The sequence below is a fragment of the Euprymna scolopes genome, chromosome 29, assembly GCF_053919585.1.
Source record: "Euprymna scolopes isolate OS-2025 chromosome 29, ASM5391958v1, whole genome shotgun sequence".
Lineage (NCBI taxonomy): Eukaryota > Metazoa > Mollusca > Cephalopoda > Sepiida > Sepiolidae > Euprymna > Euprymna scolopes.
Window position 1 is genome coordinate 70,638,757 of NC_136510.1, and position 14,648 is coordinate 70,653,404.

The 14,648-nt window shown below is 31.4% G+C and overlaps 1 protein-coding gene across 4 annotated transcripts in view; it reads right to left on the reverse strand.

Annotated features, from left to right (window-relative positions):
• Nucleotides 1–2,646: 2,646 nt before the first annotated feature.
• The window catches only part of LOC145252703 (uncharacterized), a 118,853-nt gene continuing 106,851 nt past the window's right edge, over nt 2,647–14,648 (reverse strand). For all 4 annotated transcript variants that reach the window (XM_080112530.1, XM_080112532.1, XM_080112529.1 and 1 more), the window contains 5 exons: nt 14,341–14,425; nt 11,214–11,329; nt 9,064–9,231; nt 4,538–4,630; nt 2,647–3,345 (listed from right to left, as the gene is read on the reverse strand). In XM_080112530.1, the coding sequence (XP_079968656.1) occupies nt 3,229–3,345; nt 4,538–4,630; nt 9,064–9,231; nt 11,214–11,329; nt 14,341–14,425 (579 nt within the window). In that variant the 3' untranslated portion in view covers nt 2,647–3,228. The remainder of the gene's footprint in view (nt 3,346–4,537; nt 4,631–9,063; nt 9,232–11,213; nt 11,330–14,340; nt 14,426–14,648) is intronic.

Genomic DNA, 14,648 nt, shown 5'->3' on the forward strand with positions numbered 1-14,648 from the left:
CTACCCTTTATGTAAAATTTCAAATGTTTAGACCAGAAATTGTCTGAGTAATTTGATAGAGACCGCAGAGGTCAAATTTTTAAACTTTAACCCCTATTATGACCCGTTAACGTTTATTGTTTTGGGTTCAAATCAAGTTAAGTTAGATCCATGTCCAAGGAACCTATATCTAAAGTTTCACGTGTTTATACCCAAAATTGTTGGAGTTTAGTAGAGTTCTCAAAGGTCAAATCGCTGAACTTTGACCCCTTAACAGCAACGTTTCTGGCCAAAAAACGGATTACAAAGATTTTCCCAAATCTCAATATCCTGTATATCAAATTTTGAGTTGGTAGACTGAAAATTGACAGAATTATTGCGTAGGGAAATGTACACAGACAGACACACACACACTTTCACTTTTATAGCTATATAGATAGATAAATAAAATTTTACTTGTTAGTCACAATCTTTTTTTAAAATGTAATTAATATATTGAAGAATTTGTCTCATTGCAAAATATCTATAGTCATATCTACTATTAATATTGAAGAATATTGCATGAATAGTCAATTTTTTAAAATAAAACAGATGTCATGACCTGAAATCAAAATCAAAACATTGATAGGTTCAGTCTGAGATTCTACCAACTGACATATTTGGAGTTTCTTATAAACTAAGCTTAAAACATTACCATAACAAAATAGTTATAGCTTTGGCGTTGCATCATAAGTTTATGATTTATGTCAGGTTTCAAAACATGAATTCAATCATAAGTGATAATAAATGAACAAGCAAACATTAGTAATGTTGGAAATTAATGCAATAGTCGAAAACAATTTATATATTGTATGTAGTTCTTATGCAATTATATAATAATCTCAGCTTAGAAAAAAATATGTGACCAAAGGGAGCATATTTTTTCTAGTATTAAAACCTTAAATCTATATAAGCTTAAAATAGATTCTTAGCAACCACATCTATTACTAATGGAAAGTACATGATGCCAAAACTATATTACTCCTAATAATATACTACTGCACTAGATTTTAATGTTTAAATCATGAGTGTGGATAATGTAGCCTTTGTTCTGCTGTGAGCATTTTTAGGCATTACAGACTCCTGTTCATTTCGTTTGGGACTGGGTTTATGCTTGCCATGATATCATCCACCCAGGCATTACCTCTTTTTTGGAAGATAGGACGTGAGTAGAGATATACTATCAAAAATATTCTCGATTGAAATATGATGGGAATGTTCGCCTTTGCATGTTTTTTTTTTTTTTTTTTTTAGTTCAGACTTACCAAAAAGTGAGATAATATTTGTCATTACATCAGGCAGAATGAATGTACAAATAAAGGAAAACAAATGAAGCAGTATAGAAATCATTTTGTAAGGAGAATAGATTGACCTCCACCATCTCTCATATTCAAAGTAATTTCATGAATATTTTTGGTTTTGATTTTTAATTTCTGAAATCCATCTCATAAATGGGAAAAGAAAACAGCATACAAAATTTTTATTATTTAAAAAATAAAATTCAAAATTGAATAAATCAATGTATTGTTTTTAAATTATATCATAAAACAAATGAATAACAAAAAGATTTTTATATCAAAAGTAAAACAGTTTATTTGAACATTTATGAAAAAAATGACATGAAGATGAAAAATATTTACATTTCAGAATTCATGAAATTTCAAATGCTGTCTTTTTTTTTTTTTTTTTTTTTTTTTTTACACCGGTTAAGATAACACAGTTAAGATAAATTATGAAGAAAATGCAAAAGTTTTCTTTGATGTCGTTTGATATTGAAAGAGAAATAGTTTTCATATCAGGATTGAGTCTAAGAATTTTTTCTTTTTTGAAATATTTAAAAAAAAAAAAAAAAAAAGATATAAAAATTTATATATTGTTTTTTAATATTTTTCTTATAAATTTATGAGAATTTAATGAACTTATATATTGAAGCAATATTCAAATTATGTGAAATATTGAAGATATGGAATATTAAAGATATTTTTTCTTACATAAAAATATTGATTTTAGTCAATGTAATAGGAGGGGCACTTGTGGGATTAACTCATGAGAAAATCATAGCATCAGCACAGTTTTTTAATCCATTGCGAGACAATGGTTGAGAAAACAGGAACATTTCTCTAAGATTCAATAAAATACAACATCGAGGCAGAAAACTAAAAATTCTTAAGACTTCGAATTAATGAAAGTGAGAAAATAAAAAGGTGGAAAGATGATGCTTATGTACACAACAAATTGGAATCTACTGGGAGTAAACCATTTGACCAATGAAAAGTATTTACAATCAACCCATAATTGAGTACAAAAAAAAAAGTTATTTGATGGCAAAATGAAAATGAAATAAAATATTAAATATTTGTTTACCCAAATAAATGGGAAAGCAGAGTTGAGTATTATACAACAATGAAAGATTTCAATCCATTCATTCTTAAGACATGGCCAGAACAAATGAAGAGAAAGTCAAATGAATGTGAAGCTTTGAAATCATTTTAGACATATTTTCCACAAATATAGATTAAATAAAATCTAATTAATTTTATTTTATTCATTAAAATTATAAATTAAAAAACAATAATTTAGTTTCTATCTTTCAAGTCTGGGAAGGACAAGGCCAAAACTTTTTCTTTCTTTTTAATAAAGTGTAATTTTGTTTTTTAATTTCAAATTATTTTTTAAAGTATTTTTTATTTAATAAGATATTTCAAATTTAGTAAGTGCATTATATTTTGTTTTCATACTTCTAAAATAAGACACAATGACTTAAACAATGATAAAGGGGGGGGGAACAAAACTAAAAAGTGAATAATATTCTAGAAACTAAAGAAACCATCTTAAAAAATTTATATACCTACATAACATATCACCTCTAAAATAAAAATAAAAAATTCTAATAGATTAAGATATTTTAATTATAAACATTTAAATAAAATTAGAAGATAAAGACAAACGTGTACACCAAAAATGAATCAGATCCTTAAGAAAAAAAAGCCAACTTCCCATAAGACAAGATATTAGTGAAAGGTTCTCCGTAAATGATAGAAACATTGGAACAAATTTACATAAAGGACAGTTTACGGACACAAAAATGAAGATCTTGGATTTAAAATAAAAACTACCCTTAACTCACCCAACAATAAAATGAAAGGTATAAAATTAATCAAATGATCGGATTAGAAAAAACTAAAGCCGTACAGAAATTATTGTTGATTTTTAAGGAGTGTAAGGAACTCCATGTACACGGAAACGATAAAGACAAGTATATTCTAAACTGCCGTGGTTGCTGGAAATCCGAAGTTCCACATATTGTGTTGGGTTTGCATTATTCACCTGAAATAAAATAATGAAAAATAAATTTAGTATTTCATATGGGAACAATATTGGAATAAAAAGAAAATCTTTAGTGATAATGGGTTAAAAACAAGCCACACATGCATGGTCCCCCTCTTGTGCTGCATGTGAGATGAAGCCACAAAAAAATAGTGAAGAAAGGATGAATGTGAGAAGTGTGAAGTGCCAATGTTGCCTTCATATTTTCGCCAAGTTTCAGAAAAATCTAATGGATGGGGTAAAAAGTGTAATTTTTTGTAATTTTGGGGCAGTTGTGACCCCTTTTGAGCTCCTGGGAATGTTGAATCCCAGTAAAAATGGACGAATGATGCAGTTTCATGCCCTAAGACATGTATATTTGAATTCAGCATCATGGAAAACTTATATAGACATACATATCAAGTTCTTGAGTAATATGAAAAAAAAGAGCTCCAAAACGGCATGTTTTTTTAGCCCTAAAAGTCCCAGAGGGATGCGAACTATGTTTTTTGCTAGGGTCACCTATACTAAATTTGTATTAAGAACAATGGCCTCCACATTTTAGCCAATTTTCAGGAACATCTAATGAATGGATCAAACACTATAGGGCAAAAAGTGTCAGTCTGGCCATTTTTTTAGCTCTTTTGAACCCCTGAGGATGCCGAATCCCAGTGTAAATAGATAACGGTGCAGTTTCAGGCCTTAACATGTATATTTGAGTTGATCACCATGAAAAACCACTATATAGTCAGCAGACATATCAAGTTTTTGTTGAGAAATATAAAAAAAGAGCCACAAAGAGGCGTTTTTAGCACTAAAAGTCCCCGGGGTCACGAACCAGAATTTTGCCAGGGTCACCTATACTAGATTTATATTAAGAACAATGGGCTCCACATTTTGGCCAAGTTTTAAAAAATCTAATGGATAGATTAAAAATTATGGGGCAAAAGGTGTTATTTTGGGGGCATTTTTGACTTCTTAAGCCCCTTAGGCGCAATGGGAATTTTTGTAAAAAAAATTTCTTTTTACAGTGCACATCTATTTACTGAAATACAATTTGTGGCAAAATTTCAGAAAAAACTAATGGACGGTTATCTGGCAATAGTCCGGATTAACGGACACACAGAAGCCACTGAAAACATAGATCCCTCTCCGAAATGGGGGGAAGGGGGGAAAAAACAAAAAAAAACAAACAAAGACACATAAACATTACCTGTGTAATAAACTGCTGAATAGGTCTCCCATTATCTTTGTAAGTATAGTTGCCTAAACAGACACCTTTATGATCATCTGGACCAGATAAACTCTATAAAGAGAGGTGAAAAAAGATGGACCAAGTTTTAAAATCAAAAGAGATTCAGTAAATACTTGTTTGTAAGAAACTTATTCATACATTTTTATTTTTGCATAAATATTGTTATACTTTTTCTAAAGATTTAAGATGTAATATTTTTTCTTATTTTTAATGACAAAAAAATGCTATAAAGTAACTTATTTTATTTTTACAGACTTAACATAAATTAGTTATAGAATGAATATTTTATCTATATATATAAAAGCGAAAATGTGTGTGTGTATGTATGTGTGTGCACTTTTTCTGTATGTCCGCAAAAAGCTTTTTTGCCGGGCTTCTTGGTCGGCTCGCTCCTTTTTAAAACTTTTTATATGCTGTGTAAATGATAACATGTACGAGTTACGAACGGGGGTCGCGTGTGTATTTAATTTGCCTGACTTTCACGTGCTATTTTTTCCAGATTTTTCGATTGTTGCACGTTTCTTTCGCTTTTCAAATGCAAAAGATGGGGCGGGGGAAACAGATGTAACCCCTCCCTTGAGAAGGTGGTTATGACCTCTGTTTATCTGGAATTCTCGGCTCGTATCGTCTAGTCTTCTGAGGTTTTACATGAAATCTGGTATGCTGAAAACGAATAACAAACTCACGCAGGCAGAAAGACAACAAACACTTGTATCTAGTCTACTGAACCTTAATTTCGTAAAGTTATGTACAAATCTTTTTACAAATAGGATTCATTTCTCAGTAAGCACTTTCAGAGTTTCAAATCTCTTCACAGACAGCGACAGATGGTTGGATGAGGAAGGTGGAGGGGTCACGTCTGTATACGGTCTGTTCTTCTCGAATCAACAAGCAATCTCTCCCATCTGATCTGATCTTCGCACGACAGTTGGATATATAGTGAGGTATGTGGATGGGGTGGAAATTTCCCCAGCCAATAAGATTTCGCCACAACATCAAAAAGCCCCAGGTTTTACGTGGGTACATTTCCCAAACCTGAGATTTGAATTCTGATTCTTACAAATGTCAAGGCCAGATGTCAGTTTTGACATCCGACTTTGAGTTCACCAAGGCCAGACAATGTTATACATGAAATTTCCTGTCATCAACTTAACTGCAAAACATATATATTTATCTTCTCTATCTTAAATCCTTGGGTTATCTGGCATCATCCGGGAACGATAAGCTATCTCAGCGTAGTTCTAAAGCTCCTCAATGGGGGATTACGTCACACAGAAACTGGCTTGCAGCACAAATCGCGTCAAGGTCAAACATCACGCGACTTAACTTTTGAGCACCTGTTAATTTCATTTTATAAACGATAAATTAACACAGCTTTCACTTCCTCTCCCCTTGTGGCCGAGGTGGTTAGGTGTCTGGGTTTTTTTTCCCTTTCATTTCCACCTTTGCGTCAAGGGTTTGAGCCTAAGCAATACACATGAAAAAATTGAAATAGCTTAAAATATTTCAATATTGGTACACATAGAAAGAGCTTGATGAGCTAAGAAAGAATCTTTTTAAATTTAAAAAATCTGATTAAAATTAAGGAAGTTATGGCTATTTTTGTGCCTCACATGTTTGGATATTTTACCCTCTTTAAGACCATATGCGTTTCGTCACATTTTTTACACTACTTTTTCAGTAAAACTGTCATATCTTTAAAACACAAGACTAAGCAATGAAATTTACTATATAAGTGTATTTTTGTACAAGGAATCAGAATATGTGACTGAAAATCTCCCAAAGTTCATGGTTTCCAAATAATCTGCAGTAAATATGCATAAATATGCTGCAATTCCTTAAAAATGCCATGTATCCATAAACAGAAAAATTGGAGAACCCAAAGTTGAATTGTAACGTGCTTTATGTACAAAAAACTTAAATCTAAACATAGGACCATTTAAAAATGAATATATTGCAATATTTCTTTGGTATTATTGTAGATTAACCCCACCCAACCCCTTCTGACCACCCCTCCAAAATGTGATTCTACCTTTTTAGGCAATTATGTATGGAATGCCATGAAAAACTTTAATGAAAGATAAACAAATTATTTTAGAATTTAATGTAAAATAATTCCCCATTACAGGTCATTCTAACGTTTTAGGGCAGTTAACTGGGTTTTTTTTTTTATGGGAGATAAATCCCGTATGTTTTTTGTTTTATTTTTTTAAGACGATTATGTGTGGTCTTAAGAGGGTTCCTATGCAATGAGAATATGGGGAGAGTTGCCATTCGGACTTTGAATAAGTAGGGCTAAGGAAAATTATGTGTGAACATACTGAAGACTTGACAGAAACAAAAACAATACTAGAGGGGGGGGCGGTTAGTTTCACAAAAATTTAATGTAAAATAATTCACCATTTCCAGGCCATTCTAGCATTTTAGGACAGTTATCCAATTTATTTTTATGTGCATTTTTTTTTAAGGAAGGATCTATTTTTTGTTTGTTTTAGACGCTTGTAGGTGGCTTACAGAAGTACTTTGTTGGGAGGGGGGGCTTACCACTCGAACTTAGTGTTATTGTTAGGGTTAAAGAGTGTTTTAGAAAGTTATATATATATATATATATATGTGTGTGTATTCGACAGGTAAATAAGTCAGTAAATGTTATATTTAGTTTTAATTTAATAAGAAACTGCGTTACGAAATTTCGAAGAAAATTCCATAAATTTGTTGATTTTTATTTTCGAGGTTGAAGGTGTTTATTCCATAGGCTGTTTATATTACGCTGGAGCAGGTAGTAAAAATACTTTTCGCTTAATAAGTAGAAAAAAAAAAAATAAAATAAATAACGGGGCTTGTATTACTGTACACATAGATTCAAAAAAGTTATCAAAAAGCAAATACATAACAAATAAATGTTATGAAAGGCAAGAGAAGTTACTTTTCTATCTAACTGGATATGTTTTTAGTGTTTTAATTTAAAGTAACATTTTTATTCAGCTCGAAAAGCATGCAGTGCTTACCGATGTATTGGAAAGTTAAAAATGGCAGCCGACTATCTCTTTCACACTGTAAGTTTGGGAAAATGAGTTAAAAATAAAAAACTAGACAAAATACTGTTAAAAACCCACCGAATATATATCCGCCTATGTCACGGTAACATATATTGAGTGAGTTTCTAACAGTATTTTGTCTGTTTTTATTTATAACTCATTTTCCCAAACTTACCGCCTCAAAGAGAGTCGGCCGCCATTTAAAATTTTTGAATACATTGGTAAACACTGTTTTTCGAGTTGAATAAACATGTTACATTAAATATAAACACTAAAAACATATCCAGTTAGGTAGAAAAGTAACTTATCTTGCCTTTGATAACATTTATTTGTTATATATTTGTTTTTTGACAACTTTTTCAAATCTTTGTGTGTAGTAATACAAACGAGATTTTCATACATCTTTTGATTTGGAAAAAACATTTGTGGCTGTTTGCAGTAAAACATTGTTTTAATTCGCTGTTCAAAACTAATGCAATGAATAAAAGTGCATGCAAGCTATATATCTACAAAAGTTTTTGTTTTTTTAACCATGTTTTTAAATTTGACCAGAAATGTGAGAAATTGCAATGCCGAATTGGTTGGGATTGTTGTTATTATACATTCTGAAAACCAAAGAGTTTTAAACTAATGTTATTCTGATAAGATAGCTTTAATTAAACATATCAGAACATTTATATTAATATTTTCATGTTTTTCTTAATTCGTTCGTGAATAAAAATTAAAGAACGCATGTTGTTTACACTGTGCTATGACTAATACTACAACTGCTGCTCCTGCTGCTACTAATACTAAATTAATTTGACCAAACTCGAGAAATAAAAACATTTTTTTTCGGGTAGGTCCTTTTAAATTATTATCAATTCCGCAGTCCTACTAAACATAGAATAATACTTTTAATTGATAAAGATAGTAAAAAGAATGATTTACTTACTAGTGGGTGTCCGATGAAATGTTTTTTCAAAATGTTCGATACTCATCATATTAAAGTCTTATTTTTTTTTATTTTTATGACGTTCACATTTTTATCACTTTATTTGTTTAAATCTCTTATAATATATAATGTACATTCATATTTATTAATTCATTTGAAATTCATTTCCGAACAAAACAGTAGTAATTTGAAAACTTAAGTGCTTTGGTTTAAAAAACATGGCTATTTTAGTAGAACTACCTTGAAATCTGTGATTATCCAAAGCATTTTTTTCGTCTGTGTGTATTACTATTTACACCTCCAAACACCCGGCCAACTTTTTTTTTTTTTTTAAACAGGGTTGTTTCTTGTTTGTGAGCAGAAAAGCAGATAATTTCAAGCAAGCCAAGATATTATTAAATTCTAAAAAGATTACATTTTTTGCTTATGTTTATACATTAAAAATAAAAGTCTGTGTACATAAAAAGCAAAAGATTAAATATTAGAAAGTAAAATAAAACAGCTGCACTTACATAAACTGAGAAATCTTTGGGCGCACTCTCAATATGTCCAAAGGGAGAGATGGATTTAGGAATGTGTTCCATGCTGAAGGCAGTAATTTTAATTTTATGTGATAACTTAATCACTAACGTTCCAATACTGCCTTTGAAGGGCCAACACTCACCGGCATTGACATCAGCCTAAATCAAAAAATAAAGAAAAACTAAAATAAACATACAAGGTACTTTTCTTATTGCAAACATTTTGGTCAGTGTAACCTCTAACCTTTATGGGAATCCTTATGTTTCCAATTTTCAAAAGACGCACTTGAAGGTCAGAGGTTACATAGTTTGAAACAATAGTAATCCAAATATATTTTTCTTACAATTGAAAATCTCTTCATTATGACATTTCTTTTTATAGTTAGTACTCCCTTTTCCCCTAAACGACAATACTGAACACATCTTCTTTGATACAAGAGTGACGCTTGAGAAAATGTTTCTTTTTGGTTTATTTATACCTATCAATATCGTAAAAATGCAGATAATTTTTCAAATCACATTTCAACATTAATATATATTTAGCCACACTGAATAGTTGTGATACAGCAAAACTTTTTGTAGATGATCAATACAAAGAGAGATTAGAGTTATCTGTAATTAAAATAAACAATTTTCCCATATCAATTCTTGTAGGTTTTTAAGACCATAATAAACACACAAATATATCTTCAGCTTCACTTGCCCAGTGGTGGTTGCTGTTGAGGCGCTACAGATGACCTGTCAACCAGTCCTCTCCATCCTTCCCTGTCCTACGCACGTTTGACTGCCTCGCTCAGCTTCAATCCTATCCATTTTGTGATGTTGCCTTCATATCTCGTCTGTCTTCCTTTCTTTCTTCCTCCTCTGACTGTACCCTGGAGCACTGTCTTGGCAAGCCTCTCTCCTCTTGTTATATTGATGAGCCATTTTAGTTTGTGCCCTCCTGATTGTGGTGAAAAGATCTTCATAAGGACCAATGGCTTGCCTTATTCTGTTTTTGACTTACCATCGGTTATGTGGTTTTTGTAAGAAATGCCAAGCAGGCATGAGGCCTGAATCTTCTTCTCTAATTCTACTGTAAGGGTCCATGTTTCACAAATATACAGGAAAATGGAGTGGACAAGGAAACACAGAAGTTATCTTTGAGCTGAGCTTGACCGTCTTGTCTTTCCAAATGATGTTCAACTTAGCTAGTGCTGCAATTGTTGTTGCAATTCTAGCGAATACTTCAGGTTTGAACTCCTCATCTGAAACTATTGTTCAAAAGTATTTGAAATTCTTCAGTTTCAAGCTTTTCTCCATTGGTAGTGATGTCAGTTTGGATTCCATTGTCACTATCTGTTATCAGTTTTGTTTGCACCGATTTCCATGCCGCAAGCTGTGGAGGATCTGTTTAGTTGCTGCCCAGGTTCTTCAGTTCTTGTTCTGAGCCTGCAGGTTTGTGAGTGTTCTGCCACCAATGTTGACTGTTTCTTGCTGGTCTTTAAGTGATCTGTCATAATTCTTTCAAGAAAAACATTGAAGACTGTCAGCAAGAGTAAACATCCCTGTCTCCAACTGTGGTTCGGAACCACTCTCCGATGTCCCCATTGAGGTAAAAGGCACTGTTGGTCTTATTGTAGAGGTTCTGTATATGATGCGATCGAGATTAGCGCTGATGTAGTTCATGGTCACCCAGAGAGCAGCATGCCACACTGTCGAAAGTCTTGAAGTCTACGAATACACACACATATATACATACATATACTGTTTTTATGTGGTGCTTTATATAAGCAAATATCTTTAGACAGCATAATCTGGTAGTACCAGATTTAATACATAAGAATTTTAGAAATGAATAAATCATAAGTTTAAAAGGTATACAAATATTAATAAAAGAGTGGTTAAGTAAATGGACTGATGAGATCTATTTGTGCAGCAATTACCCATCTTAAATAGATATCAAACTGTAAGAGTATGTAAATGACTGGGAAAAATTAAATAGCGATTTGACACACACAAAGTTACTTAAGTCTGACATCATAAATAAACTTTGATTAACAGCAAATCAACCCATAAGATGTGATATATAATTCTGTGGAATCGGATTAAATTGATAACTACTTAGATTTTTACAATAGATTAAAGAAAAATTGTTTTACCTGAATTACAGTCCTGGGAGAATTTGATTTGTAATACAGCGGAAGACCAAAGATGCTGATGCGAGCAGAAGTCTTTGTGAAAGTCTCTGAGCAACGAGTACTAATTACACTGCCACCTGAAATAAGGACAAATTTTTTTAAAAAATGCACTAAACTTATTTAAAAAAAAAAAAAAATGCAACTCATAAAATGTCAGCTTAAAGCGGATTATTATCTATACTCTTATAAATTTGGGTTCTTTTGTGTATTGATATTCATATTAACAAGTGAAGTATGTATGGCCTCCCATGAGTGCACAGTGAACAAGGGGGGGGTGGAACAAAAAGAAAAAAACAAGTTCATAACATAAAATTCTATTATTCTGGATTACACACATTCTTACAAAAAACAAACATGTCAAACCTTAAACAATATGGCTGCTCAATCTACACGAATCACTTTCATGCATATTAAACAAAAAAAAAAAAAAAAAAAACAAACTAACACGCTCATATTCATAAATTTACATTGTTATAGGTGAGGATATAAGTACACACATTGCCACGCATTGTTTTAAACCAATTATAATTTCCTATTGTTGCTTTTCCGCAATGTTACAGACTGATGTTTACAAACATTCTAACATTTAGTTTTAAGTTACACACACACAAAAAAAAAAAAAAAAAAAAAAAAAAAAAAAGTCATAAATTTGGTACAAATAAGTTATCGCAGACTTTTCTGGTAATGTTGCAATTACCGTTGGTTTCAGCATCGTAAATCATGCCATTTTGCATTGTTTACATTATTTACACATTGTTACAATAAAAAAAAATTTCGTCACAGCTTTCTTTTTGTCATGTTCGGTTTTAGTGTCCTAAATTATGGGATGATAAAATGAACTAATTTCTTAGTTAACGAATGCAAACTTGTCTGTACTATTAACAGAAGACCAACGAACCAACGATACTTTCATTATGTGAAAACATTTACAAAAGCGGCGGCACCTTTTTCTTTGATTTAAAAAAAAAAAAAAATGATATGGTATGGTTTTTATTAGATGAAAACATTTACAAAAGCTACCGCAACTATTTAAAAAAATTTTTTTGTCTCCCTCTGCACAATAAGCTATTGTAAAACAGCGCAAAAAAATGTGTACTGGAAACAGACATCTTGCTGCTCAATTCATTACATACTATCCATGCATTTATGTCCCAGATAATAGACCCCTACATCAAAGTGGCACCATGCCTGGATTGGGGTGATTAGGCAAAAACCAAAAATTATTTATCGATTTTGGAGTGACTTCTATACCATTACACGATCTTATTTTCTTTTGGGAGTGTGTGTGTATGGGGGGAACCTTTTGGATTCTACCACCCCGTTTTTTTTTTTAAATATTTTCTACTTGGATGCTTCATTTATTGACAGACTAACAAATCATATAAACTATTTCTTTTTATATAAAATACATTTTTAAACTCAGAGCCTGAATTACATCCAGAAAAATCCTCATTACTTCGGATTCAGTTTTTATTTGACTACATGTATGCCAGTTTTTAAATTTTTTGTGTGTCAAATAATTTACACTGCTCAAGTACAAAAAGTTACCCTTTATTACATTGTGTACAGATAGACTTATTTGTTTAGTATATTTGTTTTCTTTTTATTTCTCTTTTCATGACTCATTATCGACACTAATTTTTTTTTAAAGGTAATTTATTACCTTAGCTCCACTTACACAATTTCCTTTAAACCGATGACTTTTATAGGTTTTAGACTATGCTGAATAAGACAATCTCTTAACTTTGGCAAAGACAAGTAGTTTTTGAGATATAATAATATGCATTATGTACGGTAATTCACCATTCTACACACGTGGGATAAACAAGTCTACTTCTTTCCACATGACACTACCACCGCACTATTTTTTTTTCTGGTTTATAGTCTTTGCGAGTGGGTATGCTAACAACAAATAGCAAGGTTAAATTGAAGGCAAATACTTAGACAATCCTCCCCTCATAACATGGGGTGTCTATTCTGAAAGCTGTTCTTACCATGACGAAGTTGGGGGTCTATTCCATACAACGTTTTTAACATGAGGTTAGGGGTGTCTATTCTGAAAGCTGTTCTTAACATTAGGACATTGGCCACCAACAATAACTGTAGTTTAATTTTTTATGGTGGAGGGGGGGGGGGAGGAGATTGGTGTATGCTTCCACTGGGCAACGTTTGTTAACAGGTCCTGCCAGTATAAATACAAAATCTGCATTAATAAAAATATCATATTTTAGGATCAGGCAATGCAGGGCAGCCTGTTAGTTTTAAATAAAAGTTAACACTTGGAAAGATAAAATTTGTGATCATTGGAGAATGACAGTTCTAATAAAAATAATTGTTTAAATGTGGTTTGTTAGGGGAGCAGATTGATTTTAAAGTTGTTTATTCAAGAATTAGTTTATTGGCGAGGATTATTGTATTTATGTTATTTTTTTAAGCTACAGTTGAATTATTTTTTTCAGTTATGAAATTCTACAAGTCATAAAAAATATTTTTTTTTCAAAATATGATAGTCAAACAGACAAATGAGGTGTTCTATTAAATGTTGTAATGATACTGGCAAGTAAAAGTGCATATCAGTTACTGAGTAAATTATCACATAACTTCCTTTTAAATATAAAAATCAAATTGAAAGTAAAATTTTGTTTTCTCACAAAAACGAACATGTTATACATAAACCGGTTGGTGATTTCTATTTTTTTTGTTACAAAAATTATCGACCACACAAACAGAAAATAACAAAGAATAATATATATATATATATATTAGATAACTTTAGCTTTAATGTCATTGTTTCACAGAAAAATAGAAATATATATTCTCACTTTTCATCTATCCAAAGTATAGAAAAGTTACATTTTACTGCAAACTTATTAAGTAAATAGAATCTAATTTGACAGTACAATTTTATTACTGTTACTTTGTAGTGAACCTGTGTGTTTGCATTATGCTATAGACAAATAGAGTCATTAAATGGCTCATAATTATCCATGAAGATAAGAATATGGAAAATCAAAAACGCATAGGCAAATAGAGTCATTAAATGGTTTAATCTATGGAGATAGGATGAACATAGAAAACAAAAACGTACCTCCAGATTCCAAAGCAAAATCTGCCATTCCAGTTTTATCAGCATTGAACTTCACCAGAGCTTCGTCTACCAAGGATCGTACAAACTGGAAAATTAAAATATTAACGTTATTACAGTTGTAAGCATAAAGTTTCATGTTTTACCAAATGGAAGGGGAGGGATTAGTGTAGTGTAAATTCATTCATTATATATTAGTCCAGCAAAACTGTGACTGAAGGGAGAAATGGGAAAATACAATTTTTCTTTAAGAATATGGATTCATATTTATAATTTACTTTCAATACTAAAAATTCAATTATTTTAGTAAA